Source organism: Excalfactoria chinensis, chromosome 4 (genome assembly GCF_039878825.1).
Source record: "Excalfactoria chinensis isolate bCotChi1 chromosome 4, bCotChi1.hap2, whole genome shotgun sequence".
NCBI classification, from domain to species: domain Eukaryota; kingdom Metazoa; phylum Chordata; class Aves; order Galliformes; family Phasianidae; genus Excalfactoria; species Excalfactoria chinensis.
This window is the reverse complement of record NC_092828.1, coordinates 84,379,831-84,397,792: the sequence shown is the minus strand read 5'-3', so window position 1 is coordinate 84,397,792 and position 17,962 is coordinate 84,379,831. Positions and strand designations below refer to the sequence as shown.

Here is a 17,962-nt window from a genome sequence, read left to right as displayed (position 1 = left end):
CATCTCAGCCTGGGTACATTTACACTGCAAAGTGCTTTGATGCTCAGTGGTTGGTATCCTGCTCTATATCTATCCAGATCTGCTGGAGGGTGCTAACCGAGCTGCTGCTGGGAGGAGAGCAGGTACCCTGCAGAAAGCCCATGGCTGCAATTTGTGCACTTTTTATCTTTGCCTGCATTCCTGGCAGCTTATGCATACAAGGAAGGGAGTGACATTCACACACACCCTTAGAAGTATCTGTGACTGCATTATTCAGTCGAATATTCGGGGTTAGGGATTGCAGCCTTATACGGGCTCCTCGGGGCAGAGCACTGCTGGCACCTCTGGTGGGAGGACAGATGGTGGAACTGCCTGTGAAAGGCCAATTAAGAAACATCAAATCCTTTTGTATTTCTGCATGTCTGAATGTTTGACAATAAATCTAAAGCTCTGCTACATGGCAGTCCAAACCTTAGAGTTTCCTAGGGAGCCGAGTGTCAGCCAGGACCTGCTTCTTCATTTCCTCACCACTTGCCCTGTCTGCCAGCTGCTCTTCAACCACAGACACAGGTGGCTGAGGGATGCTTGCAGCTCAGTACTGGAAGGACAGACAGTGTAGACCTTATGACCAGCAGGACACTGGAGATGGACAGTTGCTGTCCTTTGCAATATTGCCATCTAGAGGGCCCAGCAAGGACAGGAGATCCTTGTGTGCCACCATGAGGAAAGGAGTAAAACTCCAAAGCTTTCTGTTTTTGTAATTTTGCCTTACCTGAGGGCTTTCCCAGCATGGCGTGGAGGTGGCGAGCCAAGCACACAACACTCAGGCATGAGAATACAAGCACTGCTCTGAATGCAGGCCTATAGTCTGTTTGAGGCTGTAGATACACAGTGTTGGCCAATTCCCAGTGCTTGATTGATCCTGTGTGAGCATAGTGGCTTGGCTGAAAGCTGCCCATGACCTCTCCAATTAATTGAACTAATAGAATGGGAGCTGCTCAACAGCTCTGTGCACCTACCTGCAGTGCAAGTCTATGCTGGATCTGCCTCTCCCTCCCTCCCTCCAGAGCAGCACCTGTGCACTGTTGCCCCTATTGCAGACTCTCAGCCCCAATCCCTGTGCTGCAAAACAGCCCCAATGGATGCATCCATGTGCACTGGGGAGCGCTGGTGGGCCAGAGAGAGCATTCAGCAACGGTGAGCCCAAGGGCCCCACAATCATCCCCTGTTTCAACACAGCAGCTCTCCGGGGGGTTTGTGAGGACAAGGAGCTGCCAAAAGGCATTTGTATGATCACTAAACTGTGCCCTGGTGCAGAAGAGTTCCCCTGTTCTGCTGGCACAATCGAGTAGCCTTGCTGTCTTTTACAAGAGCCAGAATGGATCGACATAGGCTTGGAGCAGCAAACCCTGTACATCTGCAAAGAGGTCCAAGAAGGTAAAGCAGCACCTCTTCTCTTTGCTACAGGTTTCTTCCATGTGAATTAAGGAAACAGTACTCACAATTCCAGAAAAAGAAGAAAAAAAAAAGATATTTTATAGGCCCAGAATCCTTCTTTCACAGTACAACAGTAAAGGGTTTAGTGTAAACAGAAGGTCCAATAGTGATCATCAGCTATCACAGATCAGCTGCACAAAACACCACAGCTACAGGGTTAATGCCATTACCACACAAATCGACAGTACGAGTACAAACCATAACTTTACCTACAGTGCTTTTTCCTGTGCAAAAACCACAACAACTCAATTCACAGGAGGAGGGCACCTTCCCTCAATCCGAGATGTCAAATTCCTCCTCGGAGTTGTCCTATTTGGCAAAGGGTCTTGGGGTCCAGGACACCTCCCTTCCCAGCCCCTGCAGCATACAGAGTAATACAGCTCCACATCCCCCAACCTGGCACTCGTGGGCTCCGTGCTGCAGAACAGGGAAGGGAATCGGCTGAGGATCAGATGAGTCATTTACTGCATCACCCTCCAACTGCAACGTACATTCATTCTTTCAAAGAGTTTTGATAGAACAGTCCTGGTTATACGATGTATGGATAACAGCAGCTCATGGGTACCCCATAAAATCACTGTTTGTTCATTATTTTTTTAATTGTACTAATTGAGCTGTGAGCGCCATCAAAAGCTGAGGCTTACAGTGATCTGTTGGCAAGCTTAAAGAAAGTGGATAAATGATTCGAGTGGGAGGGTCGGAGAAAGAGAAGGATCCCAGCAAGGCTGCGGCATGGGCTGCAGCTCTGCACCTCAGCCAGGATCACAGGAGGGAGCCCTGCAGCACCCACGTGCTTCTGCTGCTGCACGGAGCCCAAGCGCCTGCGCCGTGTTGGATTCATATTCTGACCACACAGGAAAAAGCAAGAGGTGGTTATTTATCATACCTCTTGAAAAAGGCAAAACCAAACAAAAAGGATGGAGGGGTGATGCAGTAAACCTAAATTCAACACGTACCTACTTTGTTCTTTTATTATTATTATTATTATTATTTATTTTAATCATTTGTTTTTCCAAACACATGGAGTTAAGTTACAGATGCCATATAAAATGCACACTTTATGGAATTCCTGCATAGCAGGAAACAAAGAGCCTAGAGCTAATCCAACAGCTACGTTAACAGCGGGACTGCCATTTATTGGTGCAAGGAAGATTCCCTACCTACATATAAACCGAGTGCACCCCCCTTCCAGAGGGGTCCTATGGCAACACATATACACCTTGTTCAGAAGGAAAAAGAAAGCATTTTCTTGGGGACAAACTGCCAAAGTAACTGGTTTCGCATCCATAAATTTAAGGCAATGTTACTTAGACCTGAGAAAATGAAAAAAAAAAAGAAGTATATATTTGAATTGATTTTCTCACCCATAAATACACACTCAGGGTTTCAGTGTCTCCTGCCTCCTCCAACTCTCAGGTGCCACCGGGGAAAAGAGCCGTAGGGAAACTGCTCTGAGGTCTCAGGGTCGGATCCTATGAGATGCACAGCTTGTTCCAAGGAAAGCTGCTGGGAGCTGGGAGGGCTCACCCTCCCCTGGCTCTGTCAAATACGCTCCTTTTAAACACCTCTGTCTGAGACCTCTGGAGTGGGTTAACTCCAGAACAGGCTGCAGTGCGCTAGTAACCCTAAAAGGTTTGTAGAGCAAAACTGCAGCTAAAACAGACAATAAAATTACATAGAATGAATTTCGGTGCTTTCCTCCATTGAAGAAGGAAAAAAAAAGGATGCCAGGGTTAATAATTTCACTGCACCTTGGTAGCCTTTCCTGTCACTACAGATCAAATCCTGTAACACTAGTGTGGAGTCACAAATTGTTCTGCGCTCTTCCTTGGGAAAAGAAAAATAAGAAGAAGAAAAATCAACTGGCAAACATCACTCATTAAATGGTAAAAGACGGGAGAGAGATCAGGTGGGGATTACAGACACACAGCATGCTAATGCTAAGGAGTTCTTAAACAAAGTGCAATGATTTCGACCATACAGGAGGACGGATGGACGGACAACTCCATTCGGTACCACCAGGTGCTGAGTGCCCCTGGGGAAGCGTGGAGGCACCGTGGCAGCCTGCAGCCATAGGGGCTGGCTGCACTCTGGTCCAGCACGTCCACGGCTTCAGCAGAGATTTGCTTGCACAAAGACACAGTCGCTTCCCAAATGTGAAACCTGGTCGCCAATTCAGGGTTTGCCGGCTGCTTCTAGAAAGCTGCTGAAAGACAGAGCTGGCCCTAAAACCTGTGCACACCCTGTGTAGCTTCTACGGGACCAGCTCCTTCTCCAGCACAACCCACCCCTCCATCAGGCTGTTAGGCTGGAGGGTCTGCCATCAGCCATGGGCAGTGCTGTCAGGTCACTAAAACCAGAAAATCTCCAGCTCCCTGCTCAGGTTCCCACAAAGCCAACGAGAGCCTGCAGTCTGGTGTTCTGCTGACATATCGAACACCACTATCCGAAGATCAGAGGCAAAAACTGACCCTCATCTGAGCAGAGAGCAACTCCTGCTGCTGGCCAGCACCTCCTGCATTCAGAGGAGGGATAAGGAGTCAGCTCCTTTACTTACCTAGCTGGGAACAAAACCCTTCATCCAATCACACATTACAGAAGCTCACTGTGTGCAAAGGACTCTTAACACTAAAACGGTTCCACCCTACACAGTGCAGTCAACACAGTTTTTAACTTAAAATTGCAGCTTGTTCTTTACAAGTGCTCGGCAGAGAATATTTATATTCTTCTGACACCATATAAATAATATTTATACAGCTTAAACATTTTGAGACATGCATTAGACTTTAGGTAGTACACATTTCTTGATCATATATGCAAATATTACTGTCAATTAAACCAAGCAGCCTTACGCTGGGCCGTGCCTCGCGCTATCCAGGACACTTGATGGAGGCTCCGAATCGTCCATGGGAAGGACCAGGCGTGTCCCCCTGATCACAAGTTCATGGTCCCCAAAAGCCAGCTCTCGATCGAGCGCGTCCTCAGAGCTGTTCCCCACGAAGCGCCGTGCCACGTTGCTGGACGTGACCGAGTCGGTGTTGACGGTAGAATCCCCGTAGGTCAGGCTGATGTCCCCATCGTTCAAAATGAGATCGGAGTCATCGTCCTTCAGCTGCTCCTGGTTCTGGGTGATAAACAGAGGGAAAGTGCCGTTTAATGTTTCCCAAACAGCTGTGTGAAATCACATAGTCATAATACCCTGAGTTGGAAGGGATACATGAGGATCATTGAGTCCAACTCCAATAGGATCATCCAAACATTGGGGTGCTGGACAAGCAGAGGTGCTGCAGCCTTTCCTACACTGTGGCCCTGCAGACTTGGGAAACACCTGAACTTCCCTGCTGGAAAAACCCGAAAAAGGACACCCAAGTCTCATGGAGCCAACACCAAGGGAACTGCCACCCACACAGCACGTGTCCCTCCATGGCCAGTCAGCTGAAAGAGCAACACACTCATGGGACTCAGCCCATGTATCGGACTTCCTCCTTGGCATCCAAAGGCAGCAGAGGAATGCAAGTACATCGAACCCCACTGACGCTGCCAAAGAGGTGGCACCACCAGACTCACCTCGTAGGCCTGAGGGCTCGTCAGGCAGCGGGCTATGGGCCCACAGCAGCCCGGCAGTGTGGTGGTGAGGGGAGGGCCGCTGTGTGTCAGCAGAGGCTTCAGGTAGCTGCAGGGAGAGGTAAGGAAGAACAAGGAGCACGAGAGGAGCACGGCAGTGTCGAGGAGTCAGGGGTGGATGCAGCAGCGGGGCTTGGTGTCTGGGGGAAATCACAGGAAGGAAAGAAACACAAATCCCTGGAACCACAAAATTGAAAGGGATAACCAACCCGAGCGCAACCAACAGAAGGGATACGAGTGGATCAGGGCACTGCAAGAGGTTTTGCAGCATCCCTTGTTTCATCATCCTGCACCTCTCAGCCTGGCATATGTTGGCTCGTGGCAAAGCATTTGAGAGGGAGAGAGTCTGATCCAGCAGGAGGTCTATAAAAGGGAACATCCCTCTGCCTCCCTGCCCTCCTGCCCCTGGGAACAGGCACCAGAGACCTTTGGGGACCTTCTGGGTTCCCAGGCTGGGAACACAGCTCTGGACTGAGCCAGCACTGTGCAAAATGGCCATGGGACAGGGAAGTCAGTGCTGACTCATCTGCAAAGCCGGCATGGGGGATTTGGCACAGCCCCGAGGGCAGCTCAAGGATACTTGTGATCGAAGTTGTACCACATGCGGAACAGCCAGGCGCTTTCTGCCTTCGTGCTCCTCCTCTCACTCTCTGGGACACCCTGTGAGAAAGCAAGATGTTATCAGTAGAAGAGCAAAATGCTGAGATTCCAGGGCATGCAGGAGAATGCCTTTCTGCTCCCCTAGCAGAGAGCTTTGGGCACAGTGAGCACATGGTCCCCACTCACAGCCTCGGGGAGATTTTCTGCTGGGGCCTTCCAGCTTCTGGCCCCAAAAGGTTAGTGCCCTGCAGCCAGCAATGTGCCCAGCCATCACGCTTAACAGCAGCTGACAGGGCCAGCCTCTTTCTAATCTCCCTTGAGGTTTAATATGCAAATAATCACGTGCCACGGGCACTCAGTGCTTCCTTTTAGCTGGAGAAAACCACAAAACTGTTCAGAAGGTTCTATGAGTACAATTACACATTTCATGGCAATTTGGCTTTCAGATTCCAGCTGCCTTGTTCCCCAGGAGGTGAGCAACCCAGGCAAAGGCTCTGAATGAAACAAGCCCCTGGGGTGCAGAAATCAGCCAGAGGCAAAGCCACAGCACGGCTGGGCAGCAGCACTCATCTCATCACCACCAGTGGTCTCTGCTCAGTCATGTGGCTGCTCCCAGCACACAGAGGCACAGCAAGACTGGAGATGCTACATAAAATGGGGCAATGAATGGCACTTTTGTCCTGCACAGGATGCTGGGATGGCAGAAAGCCTCCGTGTCACACACATTTTGATATTAACTTCAAAGACAGAGACAAAATGTCTTGGAGCAATAACACTGACTGTCTTAACACTGCAATGAAACACTTCTGAGGCTTCCTTTCAGAACAAAAGAAAACCCCATTACAACTCCAGAGGGCACAGAAAAGCAATGACTCAAACTGACTGCAAACTGCTGAAAATCCTCCCCCAGCAAGAAGGGAGCAGAGCAGAGAGGAGCATTCCCAGGCTCCCACGCACAACCCCAAGGAGAGCGGTGCAAAGACCAAAAGCTGCACTCACCACATTCTCCTGATCTGCATCCACACCGACCCTGAGGAGGAGAGAACAAGCACAGGGTGAGCACAGGCAGTGCCTGTGTGTGTGTGTGCTGCCTGTCATGGGGAAGGATGGGAGCTCTGCAGCCACACTGGTGGCTGTACTCACCGGACGTTCAGGCAGGACAGCATGGCTGTGGTGCCCCCACCAAAAACCCACACGGTGAAGAAGACGATGAGCAGCGTGGTGCTGAACATCATCTGCCGGGCGTAGGTGGCCGTGTCACGGATGGCAAGGGCAAACGCCATGGCTCCTCGCAGCCCTGTGAGAGGAAGGGACAGTGGAGTAGCTAGCAGGAACAAGGCTTCACCTCTGTTGCAGGTTTCCCAATGTGGCACCAACATCTCACTGCCCAGACCCCCCCCCTTCACCCAGCGAGTCCCACAGAGCCCTGTCCTGCCCAGCCCCGAGATGTGGCTCAGTTGGGAAGCAACGTGCTTGGAGGCAAGGATGAGACAACATACCAGCAAACATCATCATATGCTGCAGATTTGTTCCAATCTTATTTCTCCTCCCCAAATTCAGTAAAAATGACAGCGGGTAAATATTGGCAGCTCTTCCTAGGAAGATAGCAAGCTGTGTTTGTACTTGTTAAGGAAACTGTTCTTCTTGTGTCTCCCATCGTATCCCACCTCTGCACGCGGAGCCGATTCCTGCTGCCAAGCAGCAATACGAGGAGCTCCGTAAACACCAGCCCTTGGGATGCAAAGAAAACAATCCAGTTCAGTGTGGGAAGAGCATGCTATGCATCACCAAAGTGAGGCACACACAGCAAATCGAGAATATCACACAGAGACCAACACAAATAAACAAGGGAAATGATGAGAGGGCAGGTCTGACAAGAGAGAAGAGAGGAAAAACACCACTTCCCACTGCACGTTCTCCTGTGCTGTGCTCCCTTTCCACCACAAGCACTGCTTGGCCTTTGCAAAGCTCAGGTTTTCACAGCTTCCACAACCCCTGCCATTCCTCAGCACCACACAGCTCGGCCTGAAGCTATAAGCAAGGCCTCATTCCCAAAGATTATTCAGCAAAATGAAAGCAGAGGCAGCTGAGAAGGAAAATAAATACCCTAATGCTCTGTTTCCATAGCCTGTGAGGTACAAGGAAGAGCAGCCCCTTCATACCGCTTTTCTCTTTGAAGCTGTATCTTTTAATACCAGCGCCCAGATGGCAAAACTAATCTTGCAGCCACCACTATTCAGTGCAGCCTCGAATAATATGTAAAATGCTCTCAGCTTTTATCTTCTCCCCTGAACATCATGAATTTGCATAGGAGACGTATCTCTCGTTCCTTCTCATGAATGAGACACTTCCTCAGTGAGCCAGTTCCTACTGAAGAGGCAGAGCACATCATTCCAATCTGAGCACCCAGATGCATTTCCATGCCCCTTGCTTCCTTCACCCCACTGCAACGTTGCAAAAGCAAAGTGGGGAAATTCAGCAGACCCCACTGTGAGCTCACAGGTCAGCACTGGTGAAGATAACAATTATTCATCTGTATAAACATGCTTCGGTGCAAGGCAAAGGGTGAAAATAATTCTGCACATCTGCAATGGCTTCCCTGCAATATGAACAAATTCTTTCACTTTTCTGAGATGTATTAGGGAAAATCCTTTCTCACTCCATCACTCAGAAGCATCTTCTGTAGCTTTACTATGCTATTTTGCTTTAAAAAAGGTGCTTTTTTCCCCCCTGGAGTTAACCAAAGAGAATAACACAGAAGAAAGAAAACAAACTGCTACATCAGGAGGTGTCTATCTGCAAAGCTACTCCTGTGCCACACTGCCACACGATGAGGCATCACATTCACATCCAGCCCTAAGCACCTGCAGCAGCCAATGGATGGGTCTTGGAAGCAGGCAAGACAGAAAAGAAGAAGAAAAGCTGGGAAAACATCATCATAAAAAACCAGCAACAGCATCATTACACAGGAGAAATCCTCTTTTACAAATAAAGCTAGGCTGAGTGGGGGGGAAAAATGTGTTTGTATGAAAAACCACCAACCAGAAATGAGGAACTTCTCCTTTTCTTACTTATAAATGAAAAAAATAGACTCTAAAGGATACAAAAGCCCCCACCACGAAGGTAGGGTTAAAGATGTGGTTCTGGAAGGTGAATAGTGCAAGTCCCATGTAGGAGAAGATGAAGTTTTCTGCCAAGAAATTCAGAAGTTCGAACAACTGAAAGAGGAAAACAAATCAGAAGGGAGTTAAACACAGATTTAAGAACGTTAGCCCATCCATCACAGAATACACACTTCTGCAGAAGCAACCCATCAAAATGCAGCTGCAGACTGGCAGATGCCCTTCATTCTGGCTAGAGAGGATAGAATATTGAACTGAAGATCTGGAGGATGAAAGGGGCTCTCACCTGCTTAGTTCTGTGCTGGGACTCTGTAGATAAGTTGTTATAGGTGTAATGGGCTTGCGTGATCCCACAGAAGAGTACAGCCACCACACCTGAGGAGCACAGCATCACATTAGACTCCTGGCCACGAAAGGGGAGCTAAGCTGCACCCCAGCAGCATGGTGCTCAATGCAATAAACCTAAAACCCAGAGCAATGAAACCCGTGGAAGCAGAGGGAGAGCCCTCTGCAAGGAGCAAAACCCAACGGCACCACCGCCCCAGATTTCTATCTATGATCCAGGATCATTTCTATCCCAGATGGAGCCGGAGCTTGCCTGTAAAACCACACGCTTCAGCCAGCAGGAAGGTGCTCCAGGACATCAAGAAGAACAGGCCAGTCTCCAGCAATGGGAACTCCCGCAGCTTGGTGAACTTGGTGACGTTGCAGATGGTTAAGGACAACTCGGAGAGCAAGGTGAAAGGGTGCGCAATCTGTGTGTCACAGCAGCACTGTACTGCCTGCCCCCATAAAGGCCATGGGGCTGCCTTTCATTCGCTTAGGCATACAATCATGAAACACTGAGCCTGGATGAAACGCAGTGCAGCTAAAGAGGAAGCTGTTACAAAAAAGCTCGGGGGGGAAAAAGAGAACACAAAGAAAAGGATATTAAAGCTGTCACAACTCCAGTAGCTGCTCCCATTGCAAAGGATCCACTGAATATCCCCAGAAAGATCCCGATGGACTTGAACATTGCCGTGACATCAAACGTGTGGCTGTTGTCACCCGCCGGCTGGTAGGCAACAATTGAACTGAAAGAGGGGAGAAAAGCACACACAAGAACAAAACACTCCTTAGTCTGCTTATCAAAATGCTACGACTGCTATGAACCGTGAGCATGAGAAAACAGAGCAGCGGGGAGGGAGCAAACTGCCCCTGGCCCACTTGGGCTGCCCTTCACTCCCAACCCCACTCCTGCAGCCCAGCTGCCCCAGGAAAGCCCTGCATTTGTTCCTTCCAGATGCAAGGGAGCATCAGACCAAAGCCCATCTCTTGCACTTCTCCTGCAAACGCATTTGCTTGGCAACAGTTCGTCATTCACAATGGCAATGTGGAGGCTTGGCATCAGCTCTCCATAAAGCCAGACCCTCTGGGAACACAGAGCATTGAAGTGGGAAGCCTGCACTTCTCTGCCGACACCACAGAAGCAGCTCGTGCAAATATCCCATGGGGAACTGCAAGTTCCTCTGTTTGACTGCACTTAACGTGCACTACGTTTACGCTGCACTGCTCTGGGTGCTGCAGTGCAATCTCACAGGGCGGCAAGGTGAATGGGGCTGGTTCACAACCAGCTTTCTTTGAGATCCACGTGCTGAGGATATGAACTCCTGGTTAGCCATCCCTTGGCTGCCTCTCAGAAGTAACCTTTGGGCAGTTGCTGTTTAACCTCCCGAGTTATGCTGGAATGGAAAGTTACCGTCACCCAACACTTCCTCCAGCTTTCCCCCAAATAACAGACCAACACATTTCTGCAACACGAATGATAAACCAACACTTTCCAACTTGCAATGGCTCCCTTCCCTTGCTAAATTTCCCCGCTTTTCATAAACTTTAATTCTTCTGCATCATCTTTTTACACTGCAAGCCACAGGTTTCGTTTCTTTCTCCCACCTTCTACTTCCCATTCACTACCACGGTCTCATCCTGTGGTTTCATTGTCTTGTGTGGGTTTCTCTTTTTAAATCCCAGTTGGTTTCCCCATTTGGATGCTGGTTGGCCACTTGACCCTTTTGCAGCCTTTCTCTTGGTTTTGCTTTTTGCACCACTAATAAAACACCATTGCCCGCACCTCTGGGAGCCGTGCAGCAGCCGCTGTGAAATCCCCTTTGGGAGCAGCAAGCTGCAGCCCAGCCCCACACTGCACACCGGTTTTCAGTTCTGCCTTCAGTTCCCCTTTGCAGCCAGGTTCCCTGCCACCAACTCTGCCACAAAGCACCTCCTTGCAGGGCAGGAGTGATGCAAACAGTTCCAGAAATGCTCGATTTAGTAAATGCAACCCAGTACGGAGCTCACAGCGCTGCCTCCACGTCAGTAAAACCCACGCAAGCGGCGTGACAAGTATTCCAGAAATGTTTTCTGCATTAGTCGTAGCTATAAGTTAACCTGTCACAACTGCAGACACGATATATTTCCAGATAAGCTCCCACGATGACAACACAAAGGCAACGCGGATAAAATATGCCCCACATGCAGAGGACATCAAATATTAAAGAATATTATAAAACACTCTTTAGAAAGGCAGCCACTTTCTGGTGCGGGCACTCAGCACAGGGTACCAGCTCCAGCAATGCCCGTGTCTCAAGGCACAGGCAGCGGGCAGAGAAAGCAGACAGCTGCTTTAGCAGCTATTCCCAAACCAACACAGTGTTTGTGAGTGGGGGGCAGGCAGGAGCAGACAAAGAGCAAAGGGCTTCAGTGGGATCCTGTGGCTGGCATAGAGATGCAGTGCTTGTGGCATGTCAGAGAGGCTGGGTCAGCAGGCCATCAGAGAGCACAACATTGTGCAGCAGGACACCGTAACTCCAACCCACACTACCCAGTATTGTCTCCAAGGAGGAGAGTGATCAAAAGATCACTACAGCTCCTGGGGACACTCAATAGGAAGTTCTGGTCTGGGCAGCACCAATGCTCCTGTTCTACAGGAGTGAGGCCTGGTGGCTCCCCACAGTGCCCAATGTGTAATGTATGAAACAACTAAAAGTAAAAACAGAACACACTTACGAAGACAGCACTATGGCAACGGCATCATTGAGGACGCTTTCGCCAAAGAGAAGGGCATACAGCTCAACATCAACCTGGAGTTCATGGAATATGGCAAGAACAGTCACTGACAAATAGAAAAACAGAGAGACATTCAAAAAGGTGCCGTCAGTTTGGTGGCATCAAAGACAAAAGGTCCCTTTTAGAAAGCTGCCTTCCTGTACTCGCAGCGGCACCAGCTGCCCCCCCCCCGTGCTCTTCCTGTCATCCTTCTGTTCTTTAAGACACGGATTTGTTTTATGGTTGACCTCCCCATCCTTTTAGGAAGACGCATCCTGGGCGCAAGGTCTACACCCTAATGCAGAGAGCAGAGCCTGCTGCCAGGGGCTGCTAACTCCAGCTTCCTGGGGTGACCTTCCCAACAATGGCTCTGGTCAGCCTGGTCTGGTGGCTGGCAACCCTGCACATAGCAGGGGGATTGAAACTGGATGACCACTGTGTGCCTTTTCAATCCAGGCAGTTCTATGATTCTATGATATATGAGTAAGAGAAACATATTAGAACTGAGAACAATATTCAGGTCCTCCCTCTTGCATGCTGACGGTGTGTTTTCCTGTGCTCTGTTTTCATCCATGAAATCTGGCTCCTACTTTCAAGCTTGAAGAAGGGACACGTCACCAGCAGCTCTACATCATCTCTAAGCATTACCTACAGTGGCTGCCTGACCTCTGCCCACCTGCTATAGGGGTCCCCCACACACCCACAGGGTGTTCTCCCCAATGAAGGCACTCCAACCAGCAACCACGTGTTCAGCTGGACAAGGTCTGGTTTTCGTTGTTATGATTTACAAAGCGCTTCAGCAGACCAAGTTGTCACTCCTGGCCTCAGTACTGCTCACAAAGATTCAGTTTTCTGTTATATTAACCCATTCCAAAACGCCATCCAAATGGAGGCTGAAGGCACTTGGTTTCATTGAGGTTGAACTAAAACCTCCCACACGCTACATCTCATTCTGCACTCGCCACTTGTGCAGGATGTCGGAAGCAGACAGCACAGCTGTCCCAATGGACCCAGAAAAGCTGAAAGAGAGCCTGGACTTCACAGCAGACCAAGATTAAGAAAAGCAGAAGTTTGGTTAAGTATTAACACATCTATTAACACATAACTGGAAGGAAACAAAAGGGAAGAAACCTGAAAACGGGAAACTGTGCAGGTTTCAGATCTCTCCTTTCTTCCCCTCTTCCCCAAACGCAGGCAAAACAAGGGAAAAAAACACCTAACATACCTGGGTCGGTAGCTGATACAATGGCCCCAAAGAGGAGGCAGTCAGTGAAGTAGAAGTCCCCCCCGAGCTGCCCGGTGACCTTCATCAGTGCGACACAGCCGTACAGGACCGAGCTGCGGGAGCAGAAGAGGCCACTGCTCAGATCTGCAGAGCAAAGAGTTCCCCAGAATCTGCCAAAGCAACCCCCCAAAGTTGTCCAAGGATAGGAACACCGACGAGCTGCGTTGCATGAACTCAGCCTGACACAACACCGGGGTCCCAAAGCAGAGTACAGGACTGGAATATAAAGCACCAGCAGCACAGCATCAAAGTGCAGCACTGGGAGGAGATGGCGCTGAAACTCCACTGCCAACAACACGGCCAAGAAGAGCAGCAGCCAGGGAAATGGGACAGGCCACGGCAACACCTCTGGGACAGACTTCATGCCAACCCATTTCAATGGGACAGCCTTGGCCTCACTACAAAACATCCCAAACTTCCAGCCAGGAAGAGATAAAGCAGGTGCTGAGCTTGGCTGAATCCCCTGGATCTCCAGTGGAAAACCCCATACGTCCACGCACTGCTATTCAGAACGGGAATTATCGAGCTCCCTCTGCGCACACAGACAAATGGTTTGAAACACAATCTGTGTTTGCCAGGCATCTGCCTCCAGCAAGTAAGGGCAGGACACGCACTGACGATCCTGCTCTCCACTTGTGTGTCTCATGCTTGCTAGGACTGCACTTACAATCATTTCAAGTCAGCACCTGTTTCGTTCACCTGCCTGGCTGCATGTCTCGATGTTCTGTATGAGGTGCAAAGGAAGCACTGCATCCAGAGAAGCCCCAGGAGCCTGCCTGGCCTCCCAGCCCCAACCCACACACAGCTCACAGCCTCCCCAGCACCGCCCGGCCTCAGCTGCTCACCCAATCACCAGGCAGGAAATGGCAGTGCCAAGAAAAGCGTAGGCCAGGATTGATCCCAAGTTCCTGAAGAAGTGCCTCTAGAAGGGAAAAAAGAAACAGAAAAATGGATGACACTTCACTAACAGTTTCTTTCAAGCTGTGCCAATGGATCGATACCAGCAGCAACCCACGTCCGGTGCAAACACCGCGAGCTGTGTGAGCACGGCAGCACGGTGTGCACCCGGAGCAGCACAGGTGGTGCAGCATTAATAAACATGAGGATATTTCCCTGTACCGGTGTATTTAACAAGGTGCTGCTCCGAGCCTTGGGAACTGATTTCCTAATGCAGCACATGTTCTCCTTCCTTCTCCCCACAAGCTAAACAGGATCGTTTTCCTCTCCCTTTCCATTTCAGAGCTGCTGCTTTCTCAAACCTCCCCACCTCCCAAAGTGTTTCAAAAGTTGGGATGGCTGGAACGGCCCAGCTGCCATCCAAACCCCTGCACAAACCCAATGGCTGAAGTCGCCAACCCTTCCTGAGGCAAAGATGAGACCCACAGCCCTGCTTCCCACCATCCTGTGTGCACCCAACTCCACAGCCGCAGCTGCTAAGCAAGATTCAAAGCACTCTCAAGTATTAAAAATGCTCTGGGGGCAGAGGAACTGAAAACGCGGGCATTGTAAAGGCACGTACCCTTTTTAAGCTGTAGCCTGCATAAAATATAATCGGAGGAAGCAAGATGTTGAAAAACACCTCAGGGTCAAAAGTCACCTGTAAAACAAATACACACGAGAAAAAGCAGAATGGTTTGTTAACATTTTGCAAGACAAAAGAGAAGGAAGAACGAGGTATGAGATACCCTGCATTCCCACCAGGTGACCACAGACACAAGGCCCAAAGTCTAAAGCAGCTCAACTTAAGATCAGCTGCAAGCACAGCTCCATTGCGTTGCACGTTAGCATGGAACCAAAGCAAATATTGATGAAAAAAAAAATCACTTAATCCAGCAGATGCAGGGTTTCTGTATTTGCACACACCCACTGGAACGGTGGGGAGCACCCCATCTCCTTGCTGGCACCCTCACCTTCCTCAGCATCTCATTGTCCTGGACGTTGTTGAGCTCGTGGGCGCTGATTTCCCCCTTCAGAGTATACTCATAGAACTTCCCGCTGACGTTCACCAGCAGCGTGGCAGGGCTGGTCTGCACCTGGCAGCTCAGAGTCACGTTGTTGACATCACTGGGGACGTGGATGCCGTAGCGTAGGACCACACCGACCAGGACACCTGGGGAGAGATGCACAAAGGGCCGGGGATGGACACTGTGAGCAGTTGGAGACCTGATAGGATCGTGTATCACCAGCAGGGGATGAAAAAAGGTACCAGGAGCTGTTGTGAATGCTTTGATGACAGTGAGCATCTTTCTGTCCCAGGCCAGAGTGAAAGGGATGCTCGTTGGCACTGGCCAGAACAGCACAGGTGGTTTGGGGTCGCTTTTAGTGCCATTAATTCCCTCACTCCAACCCAGCAGTCATTTTACGAACCTCCACACTCCTTCTTCCATGAAACAATGGGAGTAGCTCCCTTCTTCCCCACACAGCAAAACCCTTTCCAACAGGCAGTGGAGCCACGCAGCCACCTCCTGCACCAGGGAGCTTCCCAGCAGCAATCCCTGCCACAGTAACACAGGTAGCATTTGGGGCCAACCGCTATGCTCTGCTCAGTGCCCTGCACCTTTGCCTCCTCACCACCAGCACCAACCCATGGGTGAGTCAGCGCTGCCTGCTGGGGTCCACTGGGGTGGATATGCAGTTTATATCCTTGTTTGCAGCACAGCTCGTTAGCTGCATGCCAAGGTCTCATATCCAGACCAATGGCACTTGCCAGCTTGAACTCCTCCAGCTCCCTCTCTCAGGCACAGTGCACTGAACGCTCTCCCAGCAGTGCCTCCTGACAGCCACATTCTAAGACAGGATGTCCCATGGACCCTTCCCACTCGGCCTTCTTCACAAAAGGGTTTGGAAACTCCTTGCTTCAGGCAGCGCTGAGCCACAGGATTCCTACAGCCACAAACGTCTGTGGCAGCTGTCTGTCTCCTCAGCTGGAATCCCACCCAGGGACACCAGGGCTCGTGGCTTTGAAATGAGATGCCCTGCTCAGGGGAAGGAGGGAGAGGTTTTGGTGGCGGCTGGGAATTCAGGAAGGATCCTGACTCACCACCTCTCACCTCTTAATCCCTGTTCCAAAGAGGGGCTACATCTGATAGTGGTGCTCATCCCCGCCAGCTCACTTACTCATGCAGCTGTTCCCAGCCCCGCATGCCAGCCAAATCCCTGCTCCGACCAGGAACTGGAGAAGGAATAGGATGGGAATGCTCTGAACCTTCCCTGCTCACCTCCCATGTACGGGAGCTGCCCAGAGGCTCCTGGCACAAACTCGACCCAGACAGCCCGACTTGTCAGACACCAGCACCAGCCCTGGGCTACGCAGACCAAGCCCAGCACGTCCTCTTCTTTCTGATGGTCTCTTAGGAAATAGCTTAAAATCCCCTGGCGTTTGAAGGGCTGTCCTAGCAGCCATCCATGAGCCACCCACCCGTATCAAAGTGATACCGAAGTGAGAACCTGAAGCTGCGAGCAGTCAGGAGCTACAGGCAGCAAATTCATGCAGCCCTTCTATGCAAAGCACGAGATCATTTTCACTGCGTTCATCCCAACTTCATTAAGCCCATGGGCTTCAATTTGTCCCCCAGGTGCTGCTGAACGTATCTCAGCTGAGATTTAAAACACAGACCAACAGATTATGACAGCAGCCAAGGGTACATGTTAATCTGGACACCAAAAGGAAAAGAGAAACGCAACGAGCACCCGAAAGCATTGAGCCAACAACACCCAGCTGGGATGAGTCCAGAGGCCAAATGGGAACCAGTACAAGGAAACTGAACTTCTGGAGAAGCTCCGGCACATCCCCGCCAGCCCCCGAGCTGAAATAAAACAAGGCAGCTCATTTAATTGGCCTAAATGCTGAGTACCTGCGGTGTGGGAACCTAATTGGAAACGCTGAAATGAAGCCCAGGGGCTGCTGAGCACCTACTGTCTATCCCAGCAAAATAACTCCTGCTCCTGAACGCCAGCCCTGAGCCAGCCGTGTAATTTGTAAGGTATAAATCCACCCAAAGCAACGGCTTGTAACTCAGGGTGAGAGCACAGACACCGGGGCAGTATGTCAGCAGGAGGAGCTGCACGCAGAAGCTCTCAGTTCTTGGGGCTCGTTTTATATCCAACAAAAGACGAGCTTTTACAAACCGCTCCCTGCCCAGACGCGGGGCCGTAGCGCATCCTCCTGCTGCAGCGCTTCCACGTCTTCCACCCGCCCCCCCCGGGCTGGAAGCAGCGCAGCGGCTGTGCACGGCCAGGCTGGAGCTGCACTGATTTGGCCCCCAGCAGCCTTGAGGTCGCTGCTGTACAACAGCGGGGTCGCACCGCGTTGCTGTGCAGCACCTGGGGCGGGCGGCACGAAGAGAAGCGGGCTCCAGCACCCACCGCGAGGCGCCTTTTGTGCGCTGCGCTCGTCGCTCGGCCCGGTAAAGCTGCGTTAACCATCCCCACGCACGGCGCCCGGCCCCGCCGCTGTTCGGCCTTCAAACCCGGCCGCTCACCGTAGATCATGGCGAGCCCGGTCTCGTGGAGGAAGCGGGCGCGGCGGTGCTTGAAGAGCCAGATGGTGAGGATGGTGAGTGTGAGCAGCAGGATGAAGACCAGCAGGTTGGCGCTGTCCTGACGGTGACTTTCCTCCGCCGCTTTCTCCGACACGATCTCTTCCTCCAACGCTCCGGGTCGCCCCGCGGCCGCCGCCGCCCCGACCCATAGCCCGGCCAGCAGCGCCGGGCCGCAGCCCGGACACCGCCGCGCCGCCATCGCCCCGGCACGGCACGGCCCCGCTTCCGGCCCC

At 51.0% G+C, this 17,962-nt stretch overlaps 1 protein-coding gene across 1 annotated transcript; it reads right to left on the bottom strand.

Moving 5' to 3' along the window:
* Positions 1 to 1,483: 1,483 nt before the first annotated feature.
* On the bottom strand, positions 1,484 to 17,957 carry SLC9A6 (solute carrier family 9 member A6). The gene is made up of 16 exons (XM_072335582.1): positions 17,670 to 17,957; positions 15,099 to 15,298; positions 14,708 to 14,785; positions 14,034 to 14,110; positions 13,129 to 13,241; positions 11,865 to 11,970; positions 9,754 to 9,895; positions 9,421 to 9,526; positions 9,109 to 9,197; positions 8,805 to 8,918; positions 7,200 to 7,311; positions 6,844 to 6,997; positions 6,700 to 6,730; positions 5,681 to 5,760; positions 5,044 to 5,149; positions 1,484 to 4,600 (listed from the first exon to the last, which is right to left on the bottom strand). Exons 1-16 carry the CDS (start codon positions 17,926 to 17,928, stop codon positions 4,325 to 4,327), a joined length of 2,043 nt encoding a protein of 680 aa, XP_072191683.1. The 5' UTR covers positions 17,929 to 17,957; the 3' UTR covers positions 1,484 to 4,324.
* Positions 17,958 to 17,962: the final 5 nt, after the last annotated feature.